The sequence below is a fragment of the Pan paniscus genome, chromosome 9 (assembly GCF_029289425.2).
Source record: "Pan paniscus chromosome 9, NHGRI_mPanPan1-v2.0_pri, whole genome shotgun sequence".
Lineage (NCBI taxonomy): Eukaryota > Metazoa > Chordata > Mammalia > Primates > Hominidae > Pan > Pan paniscus.
This window is the reverse complement of record NC_073258.2, coordinates 2,582,729-2,605,718: the sequence shown is the minus strand read 5'-3', so window position 1 is coordinate 2,605,718 and position 22,990 is coordinate 2,582,729. Positions and strand designations below refer to the sequence as shown.

Sequence of the window (22,990 nt, the reverse complement as noted above, 5' to 3'; positions counted from 1 at the left end):
GGGTGGGAGGCGGAGGCGGGGCCGGGGCGCCGGGGGCGGGGGTGGGAGGCGGAGGCGGGGCCGGGGCGCCGGGGGCGGGGGTGGGAGGCGGAGGCGGGGCCGGGGCGCCGGGGGCGGGGCGAGCCCGGAGGACTCCTCGGACTGCGCGGAACATGGCGTTCTGGGGTTGGCGCGCCGCGGCAGCCCTCCGGCTGTGGGGCCGGGTAGTTGAACGGGTCGAGGCCGGGGGAGGCGTGGGGCCGTTCCAGGCCTGCGGCTGTCGGCTGGTGCTTGGCGGCAGGGACGATGTGAGTGCGGGGCTGAGAGGCAGCCATGGGGCCCGCGGTGAGCCCTTGGACCCGGCGCGCCCCTTGCAGAGGCCTCCCAGACCCGAGGTGCCCAGGGCATTCCGGAGGCAGCCGAGGGCAGCAGCTCCCGGTTTCTTCTTTTCGAGGTATTTTGGGCAAGGACAAGCACTTCTTGCGTGTTCGTTGTCGACACCTCGCCCACTCTTTCTCACCTTGCCGTGTTTCCTTTGCGGCATGTCTGGGAGTTTACGTGCGTTCCAACACCGGGGCCTCCGTCTTTATGCTGATCTGTGGACGTCCCTTATGGGGGTTTTGTCGTTTATTTCACCATTCCCTCATTGAAATACGTTCTAACCTTTAGTTATTGTGCATCATGCTGTGGTGAATAACCTTGTTGGCACCTCACTGTTTGCATAAATTCATAGTACTGGGACTGCTAGGTCCAAAAGTATATGCATTTAACGCTTTAATTATCCCTCATAAATGTTGTGCGGTTAATACTCCCACTGGCATGTGATCGTACCCGTCTCCATAGTAATTGCATCTAAGAACTGAGGCTACATAGGAAAAAATCTTAAGGTCCATGGTTGTTAGGTATCAGATGCCCTATAATGGATGAATAAGTAAATAATGGCACATTGACTTGCTGTCTGACACAACTGCTGAAAATGGTGAAAAGTGAGTCTCGAAGTGGTAGCTCACACTTGTAATACCAGCACTTTCGGAGGCTGAGACGGGGATCGCTCGAGGCCAGGAGTTCAAGACCAGCCTGGGCAACATAACGAGACCCCCATCTCTACCAAAAATTTAAAAATTAGCCGGGCATGGTGGCGCAAGCCTGTTGTCCCAGTTACTCCTGAGACTAAGGCAAGAGGATCCCTTGAGTCCAGGAGTTCAAGGCTGCGGTGAGCTATGATTGAGCCACTGCACTCCAGCCTGGGTGACAGAGCAAGACTCTTATCTACCTGTGGGAAAAAAAAAGAAAAAAGTTTAATAGATCCTGAAGAGTTGGCCGGGCGCGGTAGCTCACGCCTGTAATCCCAGCACTTTGGGAGGATGAGACGGGTGGATAACGAGGTCAGGAGTTCGAGACCAGCTGGGCCAACATGGTGAAACCCCATTTCTACTGAAATTACAAAAATTAGCCGGGCGTGGTGGCTGGCGCCTGTAATCCTAGCTACTCAGGAGGCGGAGGCAGGATAATCACTTGAACCCGGAAGGCAGAGGTTGCAGTGAGCCGAGATGGCACCATTGCACTCCAGCCCGAGCGAAAGAGCAAAAACTCCGTCTCAAAAAAAAAACAAAGATCCCGAAGAGTCAGTCGTTCATCCAAGAAGCCCTGACTGAGCTCTTATTCTGTGCCAGACTCTGTTCTAGGTGCTATGGATGGAGCAGGGACCAGGACCGACAAACACGTGGAGCGCATTCTAATATCTGTGATACTCTGCAAAACTGTTAAAACAAATCCTTGCGGCCGGGCGCGGTGGCTCACGCCTGTAATCCCAGCACTTTGGAAGGCCGAGACGGGCGGATCACGAGGTCAGGAGATCGAGACCATCCTGGCTAACGCAGTGAAACCCCGTCTTTACTAAAAATACAAGAAAATTTGCCAGGCATGGTGGCGGGTGCCTGTAGTCCCAGCTACTCGGGAGGCTGAGGCAGGAGAATGGCGTGAACCTGGGAGGCGGAGCTTGCAGTGAGCCGAGATGGCGACACTGCACTCCAGCCTGGGCAACAGAGCGAGACTCCGTCTCAAAAAAAACAAAAAACAAAAACCAAAACAACAAATCCTTGCTACCACTGGCCCTAAAGCAGGAGGCATAGGGCTGCGTGTGAGGAGCAGTCCCTTGCATGGGCTTCCTCCAGTTTGGCTTTGGATTTTTGAGCTCTCTGAATTTGTCGTTTGTGTCCTTTGCACAGTGTCCCTCCCAGGTTGCACCCATGCCTGCCCCTCAGGGTCCCCCACTCCCAGTGAATTTCACACCATGCAGCATGTACTTTAAGCCATACATCTTACTTATGTTCCAGACATTTGGTAAAACGCCGTTTATGTGTTTTTCAGTGACTCACAACATTTTATTTACGTAGATGAGGAATGTACTCAGGCACCCTTCGTGATACCTTGCCCTCAGCAGGCACTCAACAGCAATAATAACTTTCATTCCTTTTGTGCTTCTCTTAACAGTTCGTGTTTAGTAGGAGCACAGTAGCTGTTTGGGGAACGACCTTAAGTGAATAGATGTCTGAAATGCTGTGTAAAGTGGGGCGCTTAATAGGTGGTGAGATGGTTTTAGAACCAGGGTTTTCCCTCTTTGCTTCTTGACTCCTTAACCAGTTTTCATTAGGAGACCCCTTTGGAGGTTTGCAGTCAGTCAGAGTTGAGTGCCTACTGAGTGTACTGAATTATGAAATGAGCACAGTTCCCATTAACCTGAATTTTTTGCTCCCAAGTAAGTCTTGATTTCTGATTTATGACTGCTTTTTGTTGTACCTCAAAAGTCGTCTAAGAAAGGTGATTATTTTGAGAGGCCTGGGGAGACACACATGGTCATTCTCGAGGGTGGCGGTGGTGCAGAGGGCAGAGCCATGCTCGTTCTTGCTATCCTGAGATTGGTTGCTATCTGTTTCCTTTACTGCTGTGTTTTTTTCTATCAGTATTAAAGGTGGAAGAAGGCCCATATCTTTTTCTGTGGGTGCTTCAAGTGTTGTTGGAAGTGGAGGCAGCAGTGACAAGGGGAAGCTTTCCCTGCAGGATGTAGCTGAGCTGATTCGGGCCAGAGCCTGCCAGAGGGTGGTGGTCATGGTGGGGGCCGGCATCAGCACACCCAGTGGCATTCCAGACTTCAGGTACTGCCCACAGTCCCACCTGCCTTCTGCGCTCCCCTCCCCTGCCTCCTGCCCTCCCCACTGCCCGGTTTATTCCACTTCCCTGTCCTCTTCCAAAGGCCTCAGAGCCTTTCTTCTCTCCCTGCAGATCTCCGGGGAGTGGCCTGTACAGCAACCTCCGGCAGTACGATCTCCCGTACCCCGAGGCCATTTTTGAACTCCCGTTCTTCTTTCACAACCCCAAGCCCTTTTTCACTTTGGCCAAGGAGCTGTACCCTGGAAACTACAAGCCCAACGTCACTCACTACTTTCTCCGGCTGCTTCATGACAAGGGGCTGCTTCTGCGGCTCTACACGCAGAACATCGATGGGCTTGAGAGAGGTGAGCCCTCTGTGAGTCGCACACATTCTTTTTCTCCCACGGAGGCTCGGGTGCCTGTTTCTCCCAGGGAGGCTCGGGTGCCTGTTTCTCCCAGGGAGGCTCGGGTGCCTGTTTCTCCCAGGGAGGCTCGGGTGCCTGTTTCTCCCAGGGAGGCTCGGGTGCCTGTTTCTCCCAGGGAGGCTCGGGTGCCTGTTTCTCCCAGGGAGGCTCGGGTGCCTGTTTCTCACAGGGGATGCTCGGGTGCCTGTTTCTGGGGACGGCCAAAACCTATCGCTTATGCTTCTTCCTTGGGACTTTTTTTGAGCCAACTAGTTAGGGCTTTGTTCCCAAGGAAAATGTCCTCTGGGTGTTTAAAGGCCACTGCTTGTTCTCCTGCATACCTGCAGAGCTGTGTCTTTTGGGCAGAAGTTGACATTGTTTTGCCAATCTGGTGTGATGATCTCTTTTTTTCTTCTCTCTTTTAAGAAGCGTATTACGGAATTTTTTTGAGCACACACAAAGAGAGCAATGTAACGAACCGTCCTGTCCTCATCACCAGCACACAGCCAGTCCTTCCTGCGTCCTCACCACCTTCTTCCAAATCCCCAGATTATTTTGAAGCAAATCTCTCACATCATGAATTTAATCTAGAAATAATCTATAAACACATGAATGGATAGCTCTAGAGAATACTTTAAAAACAACTCCGGCCAGGTGCCGGATTACAGGTGTGGGATCACACCTGTAATCCCAGCATTTTGGGAGGCCGAGGCAGGTGGATCACCTGAGGTCGGGAGTTCGAGACCAGCCTGGCCAACGTGGCAAAACCCCGTCTCTACTAAAAATACAAAAAATTAGCCAGGCGTGGTGGTGTGTGCCTGTAATCCCAGGTACTCGGGAGGCTGAGACAGGAGAATCTCTTGAACCCAGCAGCGGAGGTTGCAGTGAGCCGAGATCGTGCCACTTCACTCCAGCCTGGGCGACAGAGGGAGATTCTGTCTCAAAAAAATAAATAAAAATAAAAATAATTAAAAAATAAAAACAACTCTGATAGTGATTCACACTGAAGAATCACGAGTAATTCCTTAATGTGGTCACACTTAGTCTGTGGCGATTTCTTGGCCGTATCCATATGGTGCCCAAACCAGCGATTCACAGGTTGTGCCAACTTCTGGCCGTGCACCTGACGGAAGCACCTGGTGGGGCCTTTTCCTTACGTGCAGTGATGCAGACAGGTGCTGGGACAGTCAGCTCTCCGGGAGCCAGGAGCAGTCTCCTAGACTGCTGATGTGTTGTCCGTTAAAAGAGGTGGCACCTTGGCTCCGGGAATGTGTTTCCTTGCCAGAAGGATCCCCTGACTTGGAACCACAGAGGCAGCAGTGGATGCCCCATGTTGGTGGGCTCTTCTCCCAGAGGTGCAGCAGGGCAGGCCTGGTGGGAAGCTGGGCGCTCCTGGCTGTGAGATTCAGCACTGCTGAGTTAGGGCAGCGACAGGGACTTGGGGAGCCTCCTGCAGCTGGGACCCTGGCTGTGCCACCGCAGCCTCTCAGAACCAGTTAATACTAACACAGCTTTCATACCAAGTCACTTTTTGTCTGTTTCTACCAAGCAGTTCTTTTGGAATTTATGATATTTATATCCTCATTTTAACTTGGTATCTGTAGAATAGAAAATATGTTCCTGGATATTAGATATAAATTTTTGAGACAGGGTCTTGGCTCTGTTGCCCAGGCTAGAGTGCAGTGGCATGATCATAGCTCACTATAGCCTGAACTCTTGGGCCGAAGTGATCCTTTTGCCTCAGCCTCTGGAATAGCTGGGACTACGGGCATGCACTACCATACCTGGCTAATTAAAAAAATTTTTTAAGACAAGTCTCACTATGTTGCTGAGGCCGGTCTCAAACTCCTGGCCTCAAGTGATCCTCCTGCCTTGGCCTTCCAAAGCACTGGGATTACAGGCATGAGCCACTGCCCCCAGCCTGGTATTAGGTGTAATTTTTTTTTTTTTTTTTGAGACAGAATCTCGCTCTCTTACCCAAACTGGAGTGCAGTGGCACGACCTCAGCTCACTGCAACTTCCACCTCCCGGGTTCAAGCGATTCTCCTGTCTCAGCCTCCCCGAGTAGCTGGCACTACAGGTGCCCGCCACCACATCTGGCTAATTTTTGTATTTTTAGTAGAGGTACGGTTTCACCATGCTGGCCAGGCTGGTCTTGAACTCCTAGCCTCAAATGATCTGCCCACCTCAGCCTCCCAAAGTGCTGGGATTACAGGCGTGGGCCACTGTACCCGGCTGGATATAATTTTATTTGAGCTTTTATCAAATGGTTTTTCGTACTGAGTTTTGACAGGCTTTGTTTTAACCGTGATTTGGCTCCAGCTAGGCGCCCCTTTGCTCCCCTGCCTTATTCTGGTTGATGGTGCATGTAGGTGATACGGGCATGAAAACCAGGCTTGAGGACATCACAACCCCAAGGGGCTGTGCCTCCTTCCAGGAGTCCTGCCAAGCCCAGAAGTTGTGCTCTTGGCCTTGCGTGCTCATCTCGGAGGCGGCAGCAACACTTCGCTTTGGCTTGAATTTCAGTGTCGGGCATCCCTGCCTCAAAGCTGGTTGAAGCTCATGGAACCTTTGCCTCTGCCACCTGCACAGTCTGCCAAAGACCCTTCCCAGGGGAGGACATTCGGGTGAGTTATCCTGCTGTTGGTTGTCCTTCTGCAGTTTGCTGTTGGGGTGATCTGGAAAAGTGGTATTTTATAAGCATTGTCTCGAAAGGACAGTTGAACAATAATAGTGTGAAACATTTTATTTGTAAATTAGAAAATTAATACATGCTTGTAAAAAAATTTAAGACAATATAGAAATATGTAGGGAAAATGAATCTCCCTTCAGCCAATTCCAGCTGCCCACTTTTTTTTTTTTTTTTTTGAGATTGAGTCTCACTCTGTCGCCCAGGCTGGAGTGCAGTGGGCGATCTCGGCTCGCTGCAACCTCCGTCTCCCGGGTTCAAGGAATTCTTCTGCCTCAGCCTCCTAAGTAGCTGGGATTACAGGCATGCGCCACCACACCCGGCTAATTTTTTTTTTTTTTCTGTATTTTTAGTAGAGACAGGGTTTCACCATGTTGGCCAGGCCGGTCTCAAACTCCTGACCTCAGGTGATCTGCCCACCTTGGCCTCCCAAAGTGCTGGGATACTAGGCATGACCCACGATGCCAGCCCCTGCTGCCCACTTTTAACAGCTTTGTGTATAATGTTCCAGGCCGTTAAAAAAAAAAGTGATATGTTTATATCAACACGTGCACGTATCTATGTACATACACCTACACAGAGTTAAAAAATTTTTTTTTCAGGCTGGGCGCAGTGGCTGACACCTGTAATCCCAGCACTTTGGGAGGCCGAGGCGGGCAGATCACAAGGTCAAGAGATCAAGACCATCCTGGTGGCCAACATGGTGAAACCCCGTTTCTACTAAAAATACAAAAATTAGCTGGGCGTGGTGGTGCACGCCTGTAGTCCCAGCTACTAGGGAGGCTGAGGTAGGAGAATCGTTTGAACCCGGGAGGCAGAGGTTGCAGCGAGCCGAGATTGTGCCACTGCACTCCAGCCTCGCGACAGAGTGAGACTCCGTCTCAAAAAAAAAAAATTTTTTTTCAGCAGTGGGGTCATTTGAAGCTTAGTATTCTACAGCTTGATTTTTTACTGAGCTGTTTCATGGATCTCTTGTGTCAATACCCACAGTTTTGCTTACTGTTTTTATTAACTGTAGAGTATTACATTTAGCCATTCACGTATTGTGGGGCATTCTTTGATGTATGTAATTTTTACTATTAAAAATATAGCAGTGATACCTGTGCTTATACTGCTATGTACTTCTGTTTTTCTGTAGAATGGGTTTCTTAAAATAGAATAGGATAGAGTTGAAAAATCTTAAATAAAGATAAAACTCTGAAATGGAGACATGGCACAGGACTTTTTTTTATTTACTTAGTTTTTATTGAGGTGAATTTTTTTGTTTGTTTTGTTTTTTTGAGACAGAGTCTTGCTCTGTCGCCCAGGCTGCATGCCATCTCTGCTCATGGCAACCTTCGCCTCCTGGGTTCAAGCAGTTCTCCCGCCTCAGCCTCCTGAGTAGCTGGGACTACAGGCATGTGCCAACAAGCCCGGCCCACTTTTTTTTTGTATTTTCAGTAGAGATGGGGTTTCATCATGTTGGCCAGGCTGGTCTTGAACTCCTGACCTCAAGTGTCCACCCAGCTTATTGAGGTGAATTTGACATAACATAAAATGAACTATTTTAAGGTGTTGGGTTCATTGGCATTTGGTGCATTCGCAGCGTGTGTACCCATCATCCCTATCAAGCTCCGGAGCATGCTGATCACCCCAGAAGAAAACCTTGTACTTCTAAGCAGTCCTTCCTCATTTCTTCTCCCTCCAGCCCCTGGCAACCACGAACCTGCTTTCTCTCTATAGATTTGTATATTCTGGATGTTTCATTATTTCATTTAAATGTAATCAGATGGCCTTTTTCTTTTTCCTTTTTTTTTTCTTCAGACGGAGTCTCGCTCTGTCGCCCAGGCTGGAGTGCAGTGGTGCCATCTCGGCTCACTGCAACCTCTGCCTACTGGGTTCAAGCGATTCTCCTGTCTCAGCCTCCTGAGAAGCTGGGATTACAGGTGCCTGCCACCATGCCCAGCTAATGTTTTTTGTATTTCTAGTAGAGATGGGGTTTCACCATGTTGGCCAGGCTGCTCTTGCATTCCTGACCTCAGGTGGTTCACCCGCCTCGGCCTCCCAAAGTGCTAAGATTACAGGCGTGAGCCACCATGCCTTGCCCATGTTTAACTTTTTTGTTTGTTTGTTTTGAGACGGAGTCTAGCTCTTATCACCAGGCTGGAGTGCAGTGGCGCAATCTCGGCTCACTGTACCATCCGCCTCCCGGGTTCAAGCGATTCTCCTGCCTCAGCTTCCTGAGTAGCTGGGACTACAGGCACACACCACCACGCCCGGCTAATTTTTGTATTTTAGTAGAGACGGGGTTTCACCATGTTGGCCAGGATGTCTCCATCTCTTGACCTCGTGATCCGCCTGCCTCTTCCTCCCAAAGTGTGGGATTACAGGCGAGAGCCACTGCGCCCGGCCCGTGTTTAACTTTTTGAGGAACGAATATACTGTTATCTGCAGAAGCTGGACCATTTTACATTCCACCAACAGTGGGCAAGGGTTTCATCTTCTCCACATCCCAACGCTTACTTTCTGTTTTTAAATTACAGCTTTCCCAGTGGGTGGGAGGTGGTAACCCACCGTGGCACTGATTGGCATTTTCCTAATGATTCATGATATCAAACATCTTTCCATGTGCTTTTTGGCCATTTGTATATCTTTGGAGACCGAAGTCCTTTGCGCATTGTTTAATTGTGTTGTCTTTTTTATTGTTAAGAGAGTCCTTTATATATTCTGGAAGCTAGATCCTTATCAGACACATGATTTGCAAATATTTTCTGCCATTCTGTAGGTTGTCTTTTTTACTTTGTTGATGATGTCTTTTGATGCATAGAAGTTTTGATTTTGATGAAATCTAGTTTATCTATTTTCTCACTCTTTTGGAATCATATCTGAGAAATGGGATTGTTTTACTCCTGTTTTCTTATAAGAGTTTTATAGTTTAAAGCTTTTACATTTAGTTCTTTGATCCATTTTGAGTTAATTTTTGTGTGCGCTGTAAGGTAGGGATCCAGCTTCATTTTCTTTTATGTGGATATGTAATTGTTCCAGCACCATTTGTTTAAAAAAACTGTGGTCTTGGCATTGCTGTTGAAGATCAGTTGGCCATAGGTGTATGGGTTATTTCTAGAGTCTCAATTCTATTCCATTGTTATCTGTATATCCTTGTGCCTGCACTATAATGTTTTGGTTACTGTAGCTTTGTAGTAAGTTTTGAAATTAGGAAGTGTGAGTCCAGCACATAGTAGAAACTTGATATATACGTATTATTGTTTTGGTCAACTCAGTCATTGAATGACCAATTTATTCAACAAATAGTTTAGTCTCCTCAGTGCCAGGCCCTTTGCTGGGTTCTGTGGATGTGAATACAAATTAAAATAAGGTGGAGTCATCCAACAGTTACAACTGGGTGCCATACGAATTTTACTATAAATATGTACTGGACACTACACTGACTCAGCTGTAGGAACAGAGTAGGCTGGGAAGCACCTTGGAGATGAGGCCGTCTGGATGTAAGAGTCTGTTTCTGGCAGCAGAGACCTGGAGTGTGGGACGCCTGCTTGCTCTGTTAGGGTTTGAACTGTATCCTGACGATCATGGGAGGCACTGGAGGATTTTTAGGCAGGAAAATGATGTGAAGGGATTTGCATTTAAAAGAGATTATTTGGGGCTGGGCACAGTGGCTCACGCCTGTAATTCCAGCACTTTGGGAGGCCTAGACAGGAGGGTCACCTGAGGTGGGAAGCTTGAGAGCAGCCTGCCAAAATGGTGAAATCCCATCTCTACTAAAAATACAAAAATTAGCTGGGTGTGGTGGTGCACCTGTAATCCCAGCTACTCAGGAGGCTGAGGCAGAAGAATTGCTTGAACCTGGGAGGGGAGGTTGCTGTGAGCTGAGATCGCACCACTGCACTCCAGCCTGGATAACAGAGTGAGACTCCATCTCAAAACAAAATAAATAAATAAATAAGAAAATAAAATAGATAATTTGGGCAACAGGTTGGTGTTAATTCCCCACCTTTGTTCTTCTCCTTCAGTACTGTGTTGGCTGGTCTGAATCTTTTGGCTTTTCATATAAATTTCTGAAACTGTTGCTATCTGTTCTCTGCCTGTTTTATTTTTGTTGTTGTTGTTTGGATTTTTTGTTTTTTTGAGATAGAGTCTTGCTCTGTTGCCCAGGCTGGAGTGCAGTGGTATGATCTCAGCTCACTGCAACCTCCGCCTCTCAAGTTCAAGCGATTCTCTTGCCTCATCCTCCTGAGTAGCTGGGATTGCAGGCATGTGCCACCATGCCCAGCTAATTTTTGTATTTTTAGTAGAGATGGGGTTTCACTATGTTGGTGAGGCTGGTGTCGAACTCCTGACCTCATGATCCACCCGCCTCGGCCTCCCAAAGTGCTGGGATGACAGGCATGAGCCACCGTGTCCGGTCTCTCTGCCTGTTTTTTAAGACTTTTGTCTTTGGAGTTTTGCGGTTTCTCCACTGTGGTTTTCCATATGAATTTTCTTTTATTTCTTCTGCTTAAAATTTGTAGGCCGGTTGGTCATGGTGGCTCACGCCCGTAATCCCAGTACTTTGAGAGGCCGGGTGGGTGGATCGCCTGAGGTCAGGAGTTCGAGACCAGCCTGACCAACATGGAGAAACCCCATATCTACTAAAAATACAAAATTAGCCGGGCTTGATGGTGCATGCCTATAATCTCAGATACTCGGGAGGCTGAGGCAGGAGAATTGCTTGAACCCGGGAGGCGGAGGTTGCGGTGAGCTGAGATTAGGCCATTGCACTCCAGCCTGGGAAACAAGAGCGAAACTCCGTCTCAAAAAAAAAAAAAAATAATAATAATAATTGTAGGCCTTAAGAAAAATAAAATAAAATTCTAGGCTGGGCGCGGTGGCTCCTGCCTGTAATCCCAGTACTTTGGGAAGCTGAGGCGGGTGGATCACCTGAGTTAGGTGTTTGAGACCAGCCTGGCCAACATGGTGAAACCCCGTCTCTACTAAAAATACAAAGATGAGCCATTTGTGGTGGCACCCATCTATAATCCCAGCTACTCGGGAGGCTGAGGCAGGAGAATTGCTGGAACCCAGGAGGCAGAAGTTGTAGTGAACCGAGATCATGCCACTGCAGTCCAGCCTGGGTGACAGAGCGAGATGCCATCTCAAAAAAATAAAATATAAAATAAAATTCTAAGCCCTGCAACCAACTGAACGGACCCCTCCTCTTGGTCAAGGGAACCCCAGAGAAACCTTGGAAGCTGGAGTTCCTGGCTGTAGCAGGAGAGGTGGTCAGACGCGCCTCACTGTACCCCTCCCTTCCCAGCCACCGTTAGGCTTCTTCACTAAGGGCTAAACAGAAACCAGCCCTTTTCAAAGACTCTACACTGCTAATGTGGATTACTGGCTTATCTTCCCAGATACAGATTAAAGACAAGATGAGATTAATGGTTCCTTCACCCTTCCCTGAGAGGTCTGCTTAGTTCTCTTCCTCTGTTTCCTTCTATCTTAGGTAAAATGTACATTTACTGGGCACTTCACTGAAGTCTCACAAGTACGTAACCACTCACCTCACAGCCACCCTCCCTCTTTGAAGGACCACGTGTAATTACTAAACCTCCTGAGAACCTCTTGGGACAGAAACAAGCACAGATGTGCTGTGACTCATGTTTTTCCTGTGGGCACCCTCAGGCTGGCTCAGTAGCCCTCACTTGCTTGAGATCCTGAATCTGCGGGTTGGCGTCTTTCATGGTTGCTGGATCATACTCTGCCGTTATCTCTTCGGATATGAGTTGCCCCTAGCCCACTGTCGGGCCCCTCTCTTTAGGGACCTCGGATTGAACATACATTAGACCTTCTCTCTCCTGCTGTTCCTGATCACTCTTCTGTCCTGTAATTGCTGCTTCTTGTGCTGCGTTCTGGGTAATTTCTTCTGGTCTTTTTTCCAGTTTACTAATATTGTATTCTGTTATAAGGTCCTTCCATTGAGTGTTTCTTTCTTTCTTTTTTCCCAAACAGCAACTCGAAACAGACATTGAGTTTTAATTTTGGTTCCTGTACTTTTTATTTCTAGAAGTTCTATTTGGTTATTTTTCAAGTCTGCTACATTATTACATAATTTTTTAATAGTTTTATATCTTTAATAGGTAGATTTTTGTTTTGTTTTGTTTTGTTTTTTGAGACAGAGTCTTGCTTTGTTGCCCAGGCTGCAGTGCAGTGGTGCAATCTCAGCTCACAGCAACCTCCGCCTCCCAGGTTCAAGTGATTCCCCTGCCTCAGCCTCCCAAGTAGCTGGGATTACAGGCACGCATCACCACGCCTGGCTAATTTTTTGTGTTTTAGTAGAGACAGGGTTTCACCATGTTGGCCAAGACAGTCTCGATCTCCTGACCTCGTGATCTGCCCACCTCGGCCTCCCAAAGTCCTGGGATTACAGAGCTGAGCCACTGCGCCCGGCCTTTGATAGATATTTCAAGTTCATCTTTTTTTTTGCTTCCTTAATTTTTTTTTTTTTGCTATACCCCATGCCTCCAAGATAACAGTTTTTTCTTTTTAATTTAAATATAATACAGTTTTACTGTGTATCCAAGAATATCTGAAATCTTTTGTGGGTCTCTTTCTTTTGTCTTTTGTATCTGTTGCTTTTTGCTGGGCTGAGCCTGCTTAAAACAAGCCCCGTTAGCTGTAAAGGTTTACCTTAGAAAGTCAGGTGTCTTCCTCTGTAACTCTCTCCCTTTTCCATCTGCTCCAAGGCATTGTTTATATTAATCTTGACGCAAAGTGAAGTTGTGTCCACTTCACCTTGGCCAGTAAGGAAGCAGTGTTTGGCAGATGTTGTTACTCCTAATAATGCCAGCCAGTGAGTGAAGCTGACCTGAATGCCTCCCAGGGCTGAGGCAATGGCATGATCACTGAAGCTCAAACCAGAGACAGTTTCACCTTTCTGACTGAATAATGTTCGGTGTAGGCCAAATGCCTGCAGACTACTGTTTGAGGACTGGTGTGGTCTACCAGGTGTTTCCTTAGCGCCTGGATGTCTCTGGCTGCCATCCCAGGGATAGAGCATGGTGTTAGATACGCTAGATGCCTGCCGAAGTAATTATGGGTGAAACATATGATGTCCAAGATTTGCTTTTAGAGGCTCCAATACCTCCTCCCAGATTCCGGAGGGCTGTGAAACAATTAGCTGTGAAAACTGGTAATTCCTGAAGCTGGGTACATGGGGGTTCATGATCCCTCTCTCACCTTTTTTGGGGGAGAATGTTTGAGACTTTAATAAGAACTTGTTGCCTTTTCCTTTTACAGGGTGTTGCAGGCATCTTCCTCAGGCCTGTTTTCTCTGTTTTCCAGGCTGACGTGATGGCAGACAGGGTTCCCCGCTGCCCGGTCTGCACCGGCGTTGTGAAGCCCGACATTGTGTTCTTTGGGGAGCCGCTGCCCCAGAGGTTCTTGCTGCATGTGGTTGATTTCCCCATGGCAGATCTGCTGCTCATCCTTGGGACCTCCCTGGAGGTTTGTCAGCAGGCCTGTGCAGGGAGGAGGCTGGAGGGCAGGGGAAGGGAGGGGTACAGGAGTCATCTCATGGGCCCTTCCAGGGCTGGTGCCACTTTCGGAAGGTGAGTGGATTCAGCTGGGGTTCCAGGCTGAGGGAGCAGCAGCCTGTGCAGGAGACAGGAAGGTGGGAAGCTGCTGGGCTTTGGAGGTGGTATAGGTGTAGGTGGGGCACCACGTGTGAGGAGAAGGGAGAAGGATGGGGGTGTGGGGGCGAGGTGGAGGGCAGGCCTCCCAGGTCAGATCAGGAATACTGATGCTGCAGTGGGAGGAGTGATAAATCCACAGGGACTGGCCCGGGGACGTAGCTGCACCCTTGGGGTCAGGGAGGCCTTTGGGGAGTGGAGAGTGGAGCAAGCAGTGCCAGGAGGCTGGTCCTGGAGAAGGTGGAGCTGTGGTCGCCTGAGGGATGGCGAGGAGGGGGACTGGACTCGCAGTCTATGATGTTTTGGGGACGTGAGAAGGAGGCGTCTGGCTTGGTCTGTAAGGTCAGGGCACTTGCTGGTGAGGCGTGATTTGGGAGGGAGGATGCCCAGCTCGGTTCTGCATGTGTCTGAGGTGTCTGGGAAACACGCCCTGGATGTGTTCAAGCAGCTGTTCTGCGTCCGCGTCTGCGTCTGCAGCTCAGGAAATTCCTAAAAGCTGTGATGAGAGCAAGAAATGAGACCATGAAGTCAGTGTGTGCGTGACTGGATGTAGGCACCAAGGGCAGAAGGGCCAGAAAGACCTGTGCTCAGAGGGGCCCAGGGCAGCCACAGGGGCCCAGAGCATGTGTTTGTTCAGGCATTCATTGTGTGCTGGGCCCTGCTCCAGTGCTTTGGACATACACAGTCAGATGTCAATGTAAGAAGTTATATAGTTTGTTAGGAGATGATTGATGTTATGAGAAAGATAACAAGTAGGATAGAAAGGCTAGAAGGGTTGGGAACCAGCTGCAGTGTCAAGTCAGGCAGGTGGAGTTGGATCTAAGAGTTTACCGAGGTGAGGGGGGTCTGGCAGGGGACACTGCACAGGTGACAAGCAGCAAGGAGGGTGGGGCGAAGTCAGCATTGATGGCCACGGGGCTGGAGCAGAGAAGGGTGGGGCACAAGTGTCATCTCATGGGAGGCTGGCGCCACCTCAGAAGGTGAATGGGTTCAGCTTGGGCTCCAGGCCAGAGTCTGAAGTTGAGAGGACTCCGTTGGGTGCTGGGCTGTGAGCCCACCATGGGGGCAAGACTGGGAGCAGCAGACCCAGCCGGGCCCTTGTAGGTAATCACCGGCTGGCACTGGCTGGGGGCCAGGTAAAGCCAGCAGAGGCTGAGGGGTGCTGGAGTCTGGGTGTGTGTGAACGCAGAGTGGGTACGCTGGCACAGTGCATGGGAGGGCGTGGATTCCCAAGGACTCCAGGGCTGTGGCTGGAGCAGCTGGAAAGATGGAGCCGCCACTTCCTGAGGTGGAGAAGCCTGGTAGGTGGGTTTGGAGGAGCTCAGGAACTGAGCCTTGTTTCCACGGATTTGAGGATGTGCTGCGGACTGGAGGAGTGGAGCAGGTGGACATGAGTCCGGAGTCCAGCAAGGCCCAGAGGCAGGAGCTGGGGTGCTGGAGTGAGCAGACAGGAGAGCCCAGGGTGTGGACAGACATGAGAATGCCATGCTAGGCCTGGGATGGAGGGACAGACACAGGAGGAGCAGTCAGAGGGGCCATGGTGGTCAGCACAGTGTGGGCTGAGACCAGCTGACCGTGCTGGCCACCAGGTGTGGACACTTGGGCCACCAGCCATCTTTATTGTTGAAGTGAAATGAAAATGGCCTTTTTCCTGATTATAAGTGTATCATGTGTGTCTTTGAAAAGATTCATACATTATATAAAGATATAAAGCAAAGGATCAACTTTTTAATCCCACCAACTGTTAGCATTTTATTCTGTGTCCTCTCAGCTTTCTTTTTTTTGTACAAATGCATACGTACAGATGGTAATTTTAAACTAAAAGTTGGACAGCACTGAACATTCTATTCTGCAGCCTGCTGTTTTCACGTAACAATGTGAGTCCATGGAGATGTGCTGCGTTGTTAATGCCAACAGTTTCCCTTACACGGATATGAGGTCCCAACTGAGAAACCCATGTCTGTAAGGCTGGTGCCATCATGAACTGAATGAGCTGGTGTCACGCACAGACTCTGTCTCACGTGCTTTGTGGACGAAATGTTAATGTGTTTGACTGTGGAGTACCACTCCAGATCCCCTTTAGGTGTGACATAACGTGGGATGTAAACCATATGATCTTTTCTAAAATCTCAAAAATTCTGAAACATATTCAGCCACAAGAGCTTTAACATAGATTTTGTGGATTTAATACAAAATTTATGTAAGCAATTTCTTACTGATGGACAATGATAATAAATAGTATATAATTTTTACATTAAAAGTAATGCTGGGCCAGGCACCGTGGCTCACACCTGTTATCCCAGCACTCTGGGAGGCCAAGGCAGGAAGATTGCCTGAAGCTAGGCATTTGAGACCAGCCTGGGCAGTATAGTCAGACCTCATCTCTACAAAAAATAAAAAGATAGCCAGGCATGGTCTGTGTAGTTGCAGCTATTTGAGAGGCTGAGGAAGGAGGATTGCTTGAGCCCAGGAGTTTGAGGTTATAGTGAACTATGATCATGCCACTGCATTCCAGCCTGGGTAACAGAAAGAGATCCCGTGCTGTAGTGAATATCCCTGTGTATCATCCTTATCTACTCATGCAGTACTCCTGAAGGGTAAATGCTGTGGTGAATATCCCTGTGTATCATCCTTATCTACTCATGCAAGTACTCCTGAAGGGTAAATGCTGTGGTGAATATCCCTGTGTATCATCCTTATCTACTCATGCAAGTACTCCTGAAGGGTAAATGCTGTAGTGAATATCCCTGTGTATCATCCTTATCTACCCATGCAAGTACTCTGGAAGGGTAAATGCTGATAAATACTGAGAACTTGCCTTCCAGTGAATATCCCTGTGTATCATCCTTATCTACCCATGCAAGTACTCCTGAAGGGTAAATGCTGTAGTGAATATCCCTGTGTGTCATCCTTATCTACCCATGCAAGTACTCCTGAAGGGTAAATGCTGTAGTGAATATCCCTGTGTGTCATCCTTATCTACCCATGCAAGTACTCCTGAAGGGTAAATGCTGTAGTGAATATCCCTGTGTGTCATCCTTATCTACCCATGCAAGTACTCTGGAAGGGTAAATGCTGTAGTGAATATCCCTGTGTATCATCCTTATCTACCCATGCAAGTACTCTGGAAGGGTAAATGCTGATAAATACTGAGAACTTGCCTTCCAGTGAATATCCCTGTGTGTCATCCTTATCTACCCATGCCAGTGCTCCTGAAGGGTAAATGCTGTGGTGAATATCCCTGTGTATCATCCTTATCTACCCATGCAAGTACTCCTGAAGGGTAAAGCTGTAGTGAATATCCCTCTGTGTGTCATCCTTATCTACTCATGCAAGTACTCCTGAAAGGTAAAGCTGTAGTGAATATCCCTCTGTGTGTCACCCTTATCTACCCATGCAAGTACTCCTGAAGGGTAAATGCTGTGGTGAATATCCCTGTGTTTATCACCCTTATCTACTCATGCAAGTACTCCTGAAGGGTAAATGCTGTGGTGAATATCCCTGTGTGTATCACCCTTATCTACTCATGCAAGTACTCCTGAAGGGTAAATGCTGTGGTGAATATCCCTGTGTGTCATCCTTATCTACCCATGCAAGAACTCCTGAAGGGTAAATGCTGATAAATATTGAGAACTTGCCTTCCAGAAAGATGTAACAATTACACTGCCACAAACTGTGTTTTTATGTAGCCATTTTATCACATCCTCACCAAAACCAAAATCACACAAATCAAATTGGTTAAAAAATGCATGTGTGTGTGTGGAGGGGGGTGCGGATTTTGCCTTTCTGTAGTAAAGAATGAAGTTCATCTTTTCATGTTTATTGCCAGTTGTGTTTCTTCTCTTTGGATTGTATATTTGTACCTCTTGACCATTTTTCATTGGGTCATTATAAATTAGCAATATAAATTAGTTTTAATTTTAATATAAATTAAATAATATAATTACATTTTAATGTTAATATAAATTTCTTTCTTTCTTTCTTTTTTTTTTTTTGAGACAGAGTCTTGCTCTGTCTCCCAGGCTGGAGGTTCAGTGGCGCGATCTCGGCTCACAGCAACCTCCACCGCCCAGGCTCAAGCCATTCTCCTGCCTCAACCTCCCGAGTAGCTCGGATTATAGGCGCGTGCCACCACGCCCAGCTAAGTTTTGTATTTTTAGTAGAGACGTGGTTTCACTGTGTTAGCCAGGCTGGTCTTGAACTCCTGACCTCAGCTGACCTGCCCGCCTCGGCCTCCCAAAGTGCTGGGATTATAGGTGTGAACCACCATGCCCAGCTGTTAATATAAATTTCATTATAAATTAGCATTATAAATTAGTTCATAAATTATGTTTATAAATGAGTTTATCAATTAGCAATATAAACTATTGTCATATGTTGTAAATATTTTTGCAGTTTATGATGATGAGAGGTTTTCAAAAATTTTAAATTTTCTACATAGTAGTTTTATGTAGATACCGAGATAATAGTATTTACATAGTCAGATCTGTCATTTTCCTTTGCCTTATCTGACTTCAGTTTTTACGCCTAAAACGTTCTTCCCTATCCTTACTTGTAAACCCTTAGTTTTCTTCAAGAACTGTTTTGTTTACATTGAAACCTTTAATCCATTTGAATTTTTTTTCAGTGGGAGGTAGGAATGGAGTATTTTCCTCCCAGATAATGAGCCAGTTTTAATGCCATTTATTAATGTATCCATTTTTTACCTTGTTCCTCTTAAAAGAAGCTTTGAGAGCTGTATGAAGAAGCCTGATGGCACCGAGCTAGGCCTCTCTAGAGGCTGGGTGGGGAAGACCATGGAGAGACGTAACAGTAACTCCTGCTCGGGGGCACCAGCTCGTCTGGGTGCCCGATGCTGGTGGTGGCTGTCACAGCAAGCAGGGCTAGCCAGAGGAGATGGACGAGTCTGTGCTGTTGTCCCTCTGTGTCATGCTGGGAGACAGCGAGGTGGGGAGGACAGGGAGAACAGAACGTGCTCACAAAGAGGAGGCAGGAAGGTTGGATCCCTGATGAGCCTTGGAACGGAGGTGGGGAAAAGCAAGGATGTGTGGAAACAGCAAGAAGTGGAAGAGAGAGAGGCTGAGGGGAGAAAACAGTCACTGAGGCCAAGCGGCAGGAGCTCAACTGAAGAAATGAGATTGGTGGTGGGTTTTCCCTATATCGCAGGGTCTGACTGCCAATCTGCTGCTCCTCCAAGGTCTCAGTGGCTGTGGCATGAAACATCCTGAGGGGCTCGTAAAGTGGACACTATGCCCCTCACGTTTGGCCCATTTTTCAGGTGGAGCCTTTTGCCAGCTTGACCGAGGCCGTGCGGAGCTCAGTTCCCCGACTGCTCATCAACCGGGACTTGGTGGGACCCTTGGCTTGGCATCCTCGCAGCAGGGACGTGGCCCAGCTGGGGGACGTGGTTCACGGCGTGGAAAGGCTAGTGGAGCTTCTGGGCTGGACAGAAGAGATGCGGGACCTTGTGCGGCGGGAAACTGGGAAGGTACAGACTGCTGAGGAGGACCATCCAAGGGGCTGCCCTTCTCACTGCTCGAGGGTATGGTCCACCTGATATGGAGCCCCGTTGGCTAACACAGTAACAGTAATAGCTGATGATGCTGTGAATCCTGCACCAGGCACTACCTGGACCTGACTGGGTGTTACTTTCAATACCTCCATTTAGAGATGAAGAAACAGATGCTAACAGGCCAAGCAGGGACACGGTCCAGACACTCAGGCCTGATGAGTCTGTATTCTTAACAGACTATAGGCGTTACCTTCACTCCCTAAAATAAAGCAGCCAACAGTGTCCCTCTAAGGCCTGGTATGTGATTCTAAGATGATACGGGTTAAAGAACTTAGAGAAGCTAAAGTTCTCTGCATCTATGTGGGATGAAGGCTACATGAGTGATGCTTTTCGGAAGTAATTGGTATGAGAGCCATTGATCAATTATAATCCGCTGAGGAAAGCCAAAGAGCCTTGATGCTTTCTAAGAGATTTCAAACCGCCTATAAACAAGTGAAGTTACAGAAAATGCAGTTTCCCATGAGAATCATGTAGCATGTGTAGCCTTGATATTAAGGGTTTTCAATGGGAGGTGGTAGCATTAAGCATTTAAAGTCCAGTGTCATGATTACAGGCAGGTGTAACACTGTCCAAAGGGGATTTCACCAGTGTATTAGTCTGTTCTCTTGCTGCTCATAAAGGCATACCTGAGACTGGGTAATTTATAAAGGAAAGAGGTTTAATGGACTCACAGTTCCATATGGCTGTGGGGGCCTCACAATCATAGTGGAAGGCAAAGCAGGAGCAAAGTACCGTCTTACATGGTGGCAGGCAAGAGGACGTGTGCGGGGGAACTGCCCTTTATAAAACTATCAGATCTTGTGAGACTTATTCACTATCAGAAGAAGAGCGTGGGAAAGACCCGCCCCCATGATTCAGTTACTTCCACTTGGCCCCACCCTTGACACATGGGGATTATTACAATTCAAGGTGAGATTTGGGTGGGGACACAGCCAAACCATATCAACTACAATATATCACAGTTGATGCTCCTCTTGCCTTCCAAGGCAGATGTCTTAGGAAATCCTGATCCTTTTTCCTTGTCCACAGCTGTGGCTGCCTCATGGCTCAGGGCCATGGCGTCAGCACTCTCCTCACCTCCGCCAGTCCAAGACCTCCAACCTCTGGTTGCAGGCTGATTTTTTACCAATCATGGTCACTTCATTATGGAAGCAGGGAACCCAGCTAACAATGAGGCTTAAACGCTGAGAGGCAAGTGCCTCCTGGCCAGCTCACAAGGCAGCGGAGATCTTAGATCAGCCCAGCAGGCTTTTTTGAGGGATCCTTTTCCTGCTCCGACTTCGTATTTTTTTTTTTTGTAATGGAGTTTCACTCTTGTTGCCCAAGCTGGAGTGCAATGGCACGATTTCGGCTCACTGCAACCCTGCCTCCTGGGTTCAAGTGATTCTCCTGCCTCAGCCTCCTGAGCAGCTGGGATTACAGGCATGTGCCACCATGCCTGGCTAATTTCTGTACTTTTATTAGAGATGGGATTTCATCATGTTAGGCTGGTCTCAAACTCCTGACCTCGGGTGATCCACCTGCCTCAGCCTCCCAAAGTGCTGGGATTATAGGCATGAGCCAGCAGGCCCGGCCCAACTTCCGGTTTTCATAGAAAAGCAGATTGTAACTCTGGTAGCTCCTGTGGAGTTTTGGAAGTGGCCTAATAGGATTTGAACTGTATAATCTAGTTTCAGAGAAATGTATGTAAAATGGGTTATGATTTCATTTTTTGTTTTTTACAGCATTACTATCCAAGGGGTTACTTTTCCAAATAGTGAATGCTTTTAAGCACATGACCATCAGTACATATTGATTTGGGTACTTTAAGACCCATAGAATGAGGCTCTCCATTTAGCCACCCTGTTCTGCCCAGGCCTGCTGGGATCCTCTTAGCCCGGCACAGCAGCAGCAGTATTTGCAGACAGCAGCTTGTTTTGTGAAATATTTTGCATGTCTGCAGCTAGAGCTGTTTGAACAGAGATCTGCTGGCCTGCCTGGGTGTGTAAACAGATAGCTGATACCCTCTGTCTTCTGTATTCCAGCTTGATGGACCAGACAAATAGGATGATGGCTGCCCCCACACAATAAATGGTAACCTAGGAGACATCCACATCTCAATTCTGACAAGACCTCATGCCTGAAGACAGCTTGGGCAGGTGAAACCAGAATATGTGAACTGAGTGGACACCCGAGGCTGCCACTGGAATGTCTTCTCAGGCCATGAGCTGCCCTGACTGGTAGGGCTGTGTTTACAGGCAGGGCCACCCTGTCACGTATACAAAGGAGCTGCCTGCCTGTTTGCTGTGTTGAACTCTTCACTCTGCTGAAGCTCCTAATGGAAACAGCTTTCTTCTGACTGTGACCCTCTTGAACTGAATCCCAGACCGAGTCTGCTCTCTGTGCCCAGGTGAACGGCAAGCTCGGCATCTGTTGGTTAGAAGATCCAGACTTGGGCCGAGCAGCCCCCAGCCCTCTTCACGTTCCAAAGTGTAGTCTTGAGGCCCTGGTGCCGCACTTCTAGCATGTTGGCCTCCTTTAGTGGGGCTATTTTTAATGAGAGAAAATCTGTTCTTTCCAGCATGAAATACATTTAGTCTCCTCAAAGGGACTGCAGGTGTTGACATGAGTTGGAAAGGGAACCCTGGGATACATGGCGTCCCCTCTATTGGAACAGTCTGAGGACTGAAGGCATTTGTCCCTGGATTTATTGGAGACGGCCCAGCTCCTCCCTCTGAAGGTGGTCACATTCTGTTGACTCTCCATACTCAGCCTCTCCTCCAGAAACAGATCTGTTCCAGAACATTCCAGCACTTTCTATCTGGCCTCCTTGTCCCCACACTACGCTCCCCTACCCTCGCCAGGGCTTCCTCTAGTGACACTGTTAGAGCTAATCTCTGAGACAGGGAAGGCATTACTCACTTAAAACCCAGGCTGAGTCCTGGCCACCTGCTGGATTGTGACATAGGAGGTGGAATCCACCAAACTGCTACTTCTGCACAGGCTCCTTCTCCTGGGGCTGCACCAAGGCCCAGCCCTGATGGCTCACCCTGTCAGGCACCAGCTGCTCCCTCCTGGGCTCTCACCCACCTGCACATCCTCCTTCCTAGCATCACATTACCTGCGTGTTTTCCCCAGACAAAAGCACTTCCCATTCTTGAACCTTGCCTACGCTGGGCTGAGCTGACGGGAATGGATTTAATGACAGTGACTCCCAGGAAGGGGGTCCTGTGACTTTGCTCCTTAATAAGAACAAAAGGTGGAATTGGTGACCTAGGAAAACTGTTGAATTCTAAAAAGAATGAAGTTAGTTTCTAACCCTAGTTAATGTTCCTTTTTTATTTTTTGAGTCTTGCCCTGTCGCTCAGGGTGGAGTGCAGTGTTACGATCTCAGCTCACTGCAACTTCCGCCTCCCGGGTTTAAGCGATTCTCCTGGGTAGCTGGGATTACAGGTGTGTCCCACCACACCTAGCACATGGGCATATTTGTAATAGAGACAAGGTTTTGCTATGTTGGCCAGGCTGGTCTCGAACTCCTGGCTTCAAGTGATCC

The 22,990-nt window shown here is 48.2% G+C and overlaps 1 protein-coding gene across 5 annotated transcripts; it reads left to right on the top strand.

Moving 5' to 3' along the window:
* The first annotated feature begins 92 nt into the window (after window positions 1-92).
* On the top strand, window positions 93-22,760 carry SIRT3 (sirtuin 3). 5 transcript variants are annotated; one of them, XM_014346649.5, is made up of 8 exons: window positions 114-433; window positions 2,943-3,134; window positions 3,262-3,494; window positions 6,060-6,160; window positions 11,702-11,743; window positions 13,540-13,701; window positions 19,165-19,374; window positions 21,483-22,760. In XM_014346649.5, the coding sequence occupies exons 1-8, from the start codon at window positions 153-155 to the stop codon at window positions 21,501-21,503; spliced, it is 1,242 nt and encodes a 413-aa protein (XP_014202135.2). In that variant the 5' UTR covers window positions 114-152; the 3' UTR covers window positions 21,504-22,760. The 5 variants fall into 5 exon arrangements, with proteins under 5 accessions (XP_034787673.1, XP_034787672.1, XP_014202135.2 ...); XM_034931780.3 differs by having other exon boundaries at window positions 19,165-19,428; XM_034931782.3 differs by lacking the exon at window positions 11,702-11,743 and having other exon boundaries at window positions 93-433.
* Window positions 22,761-22,990: the final 230 nt, after the last annotated feature.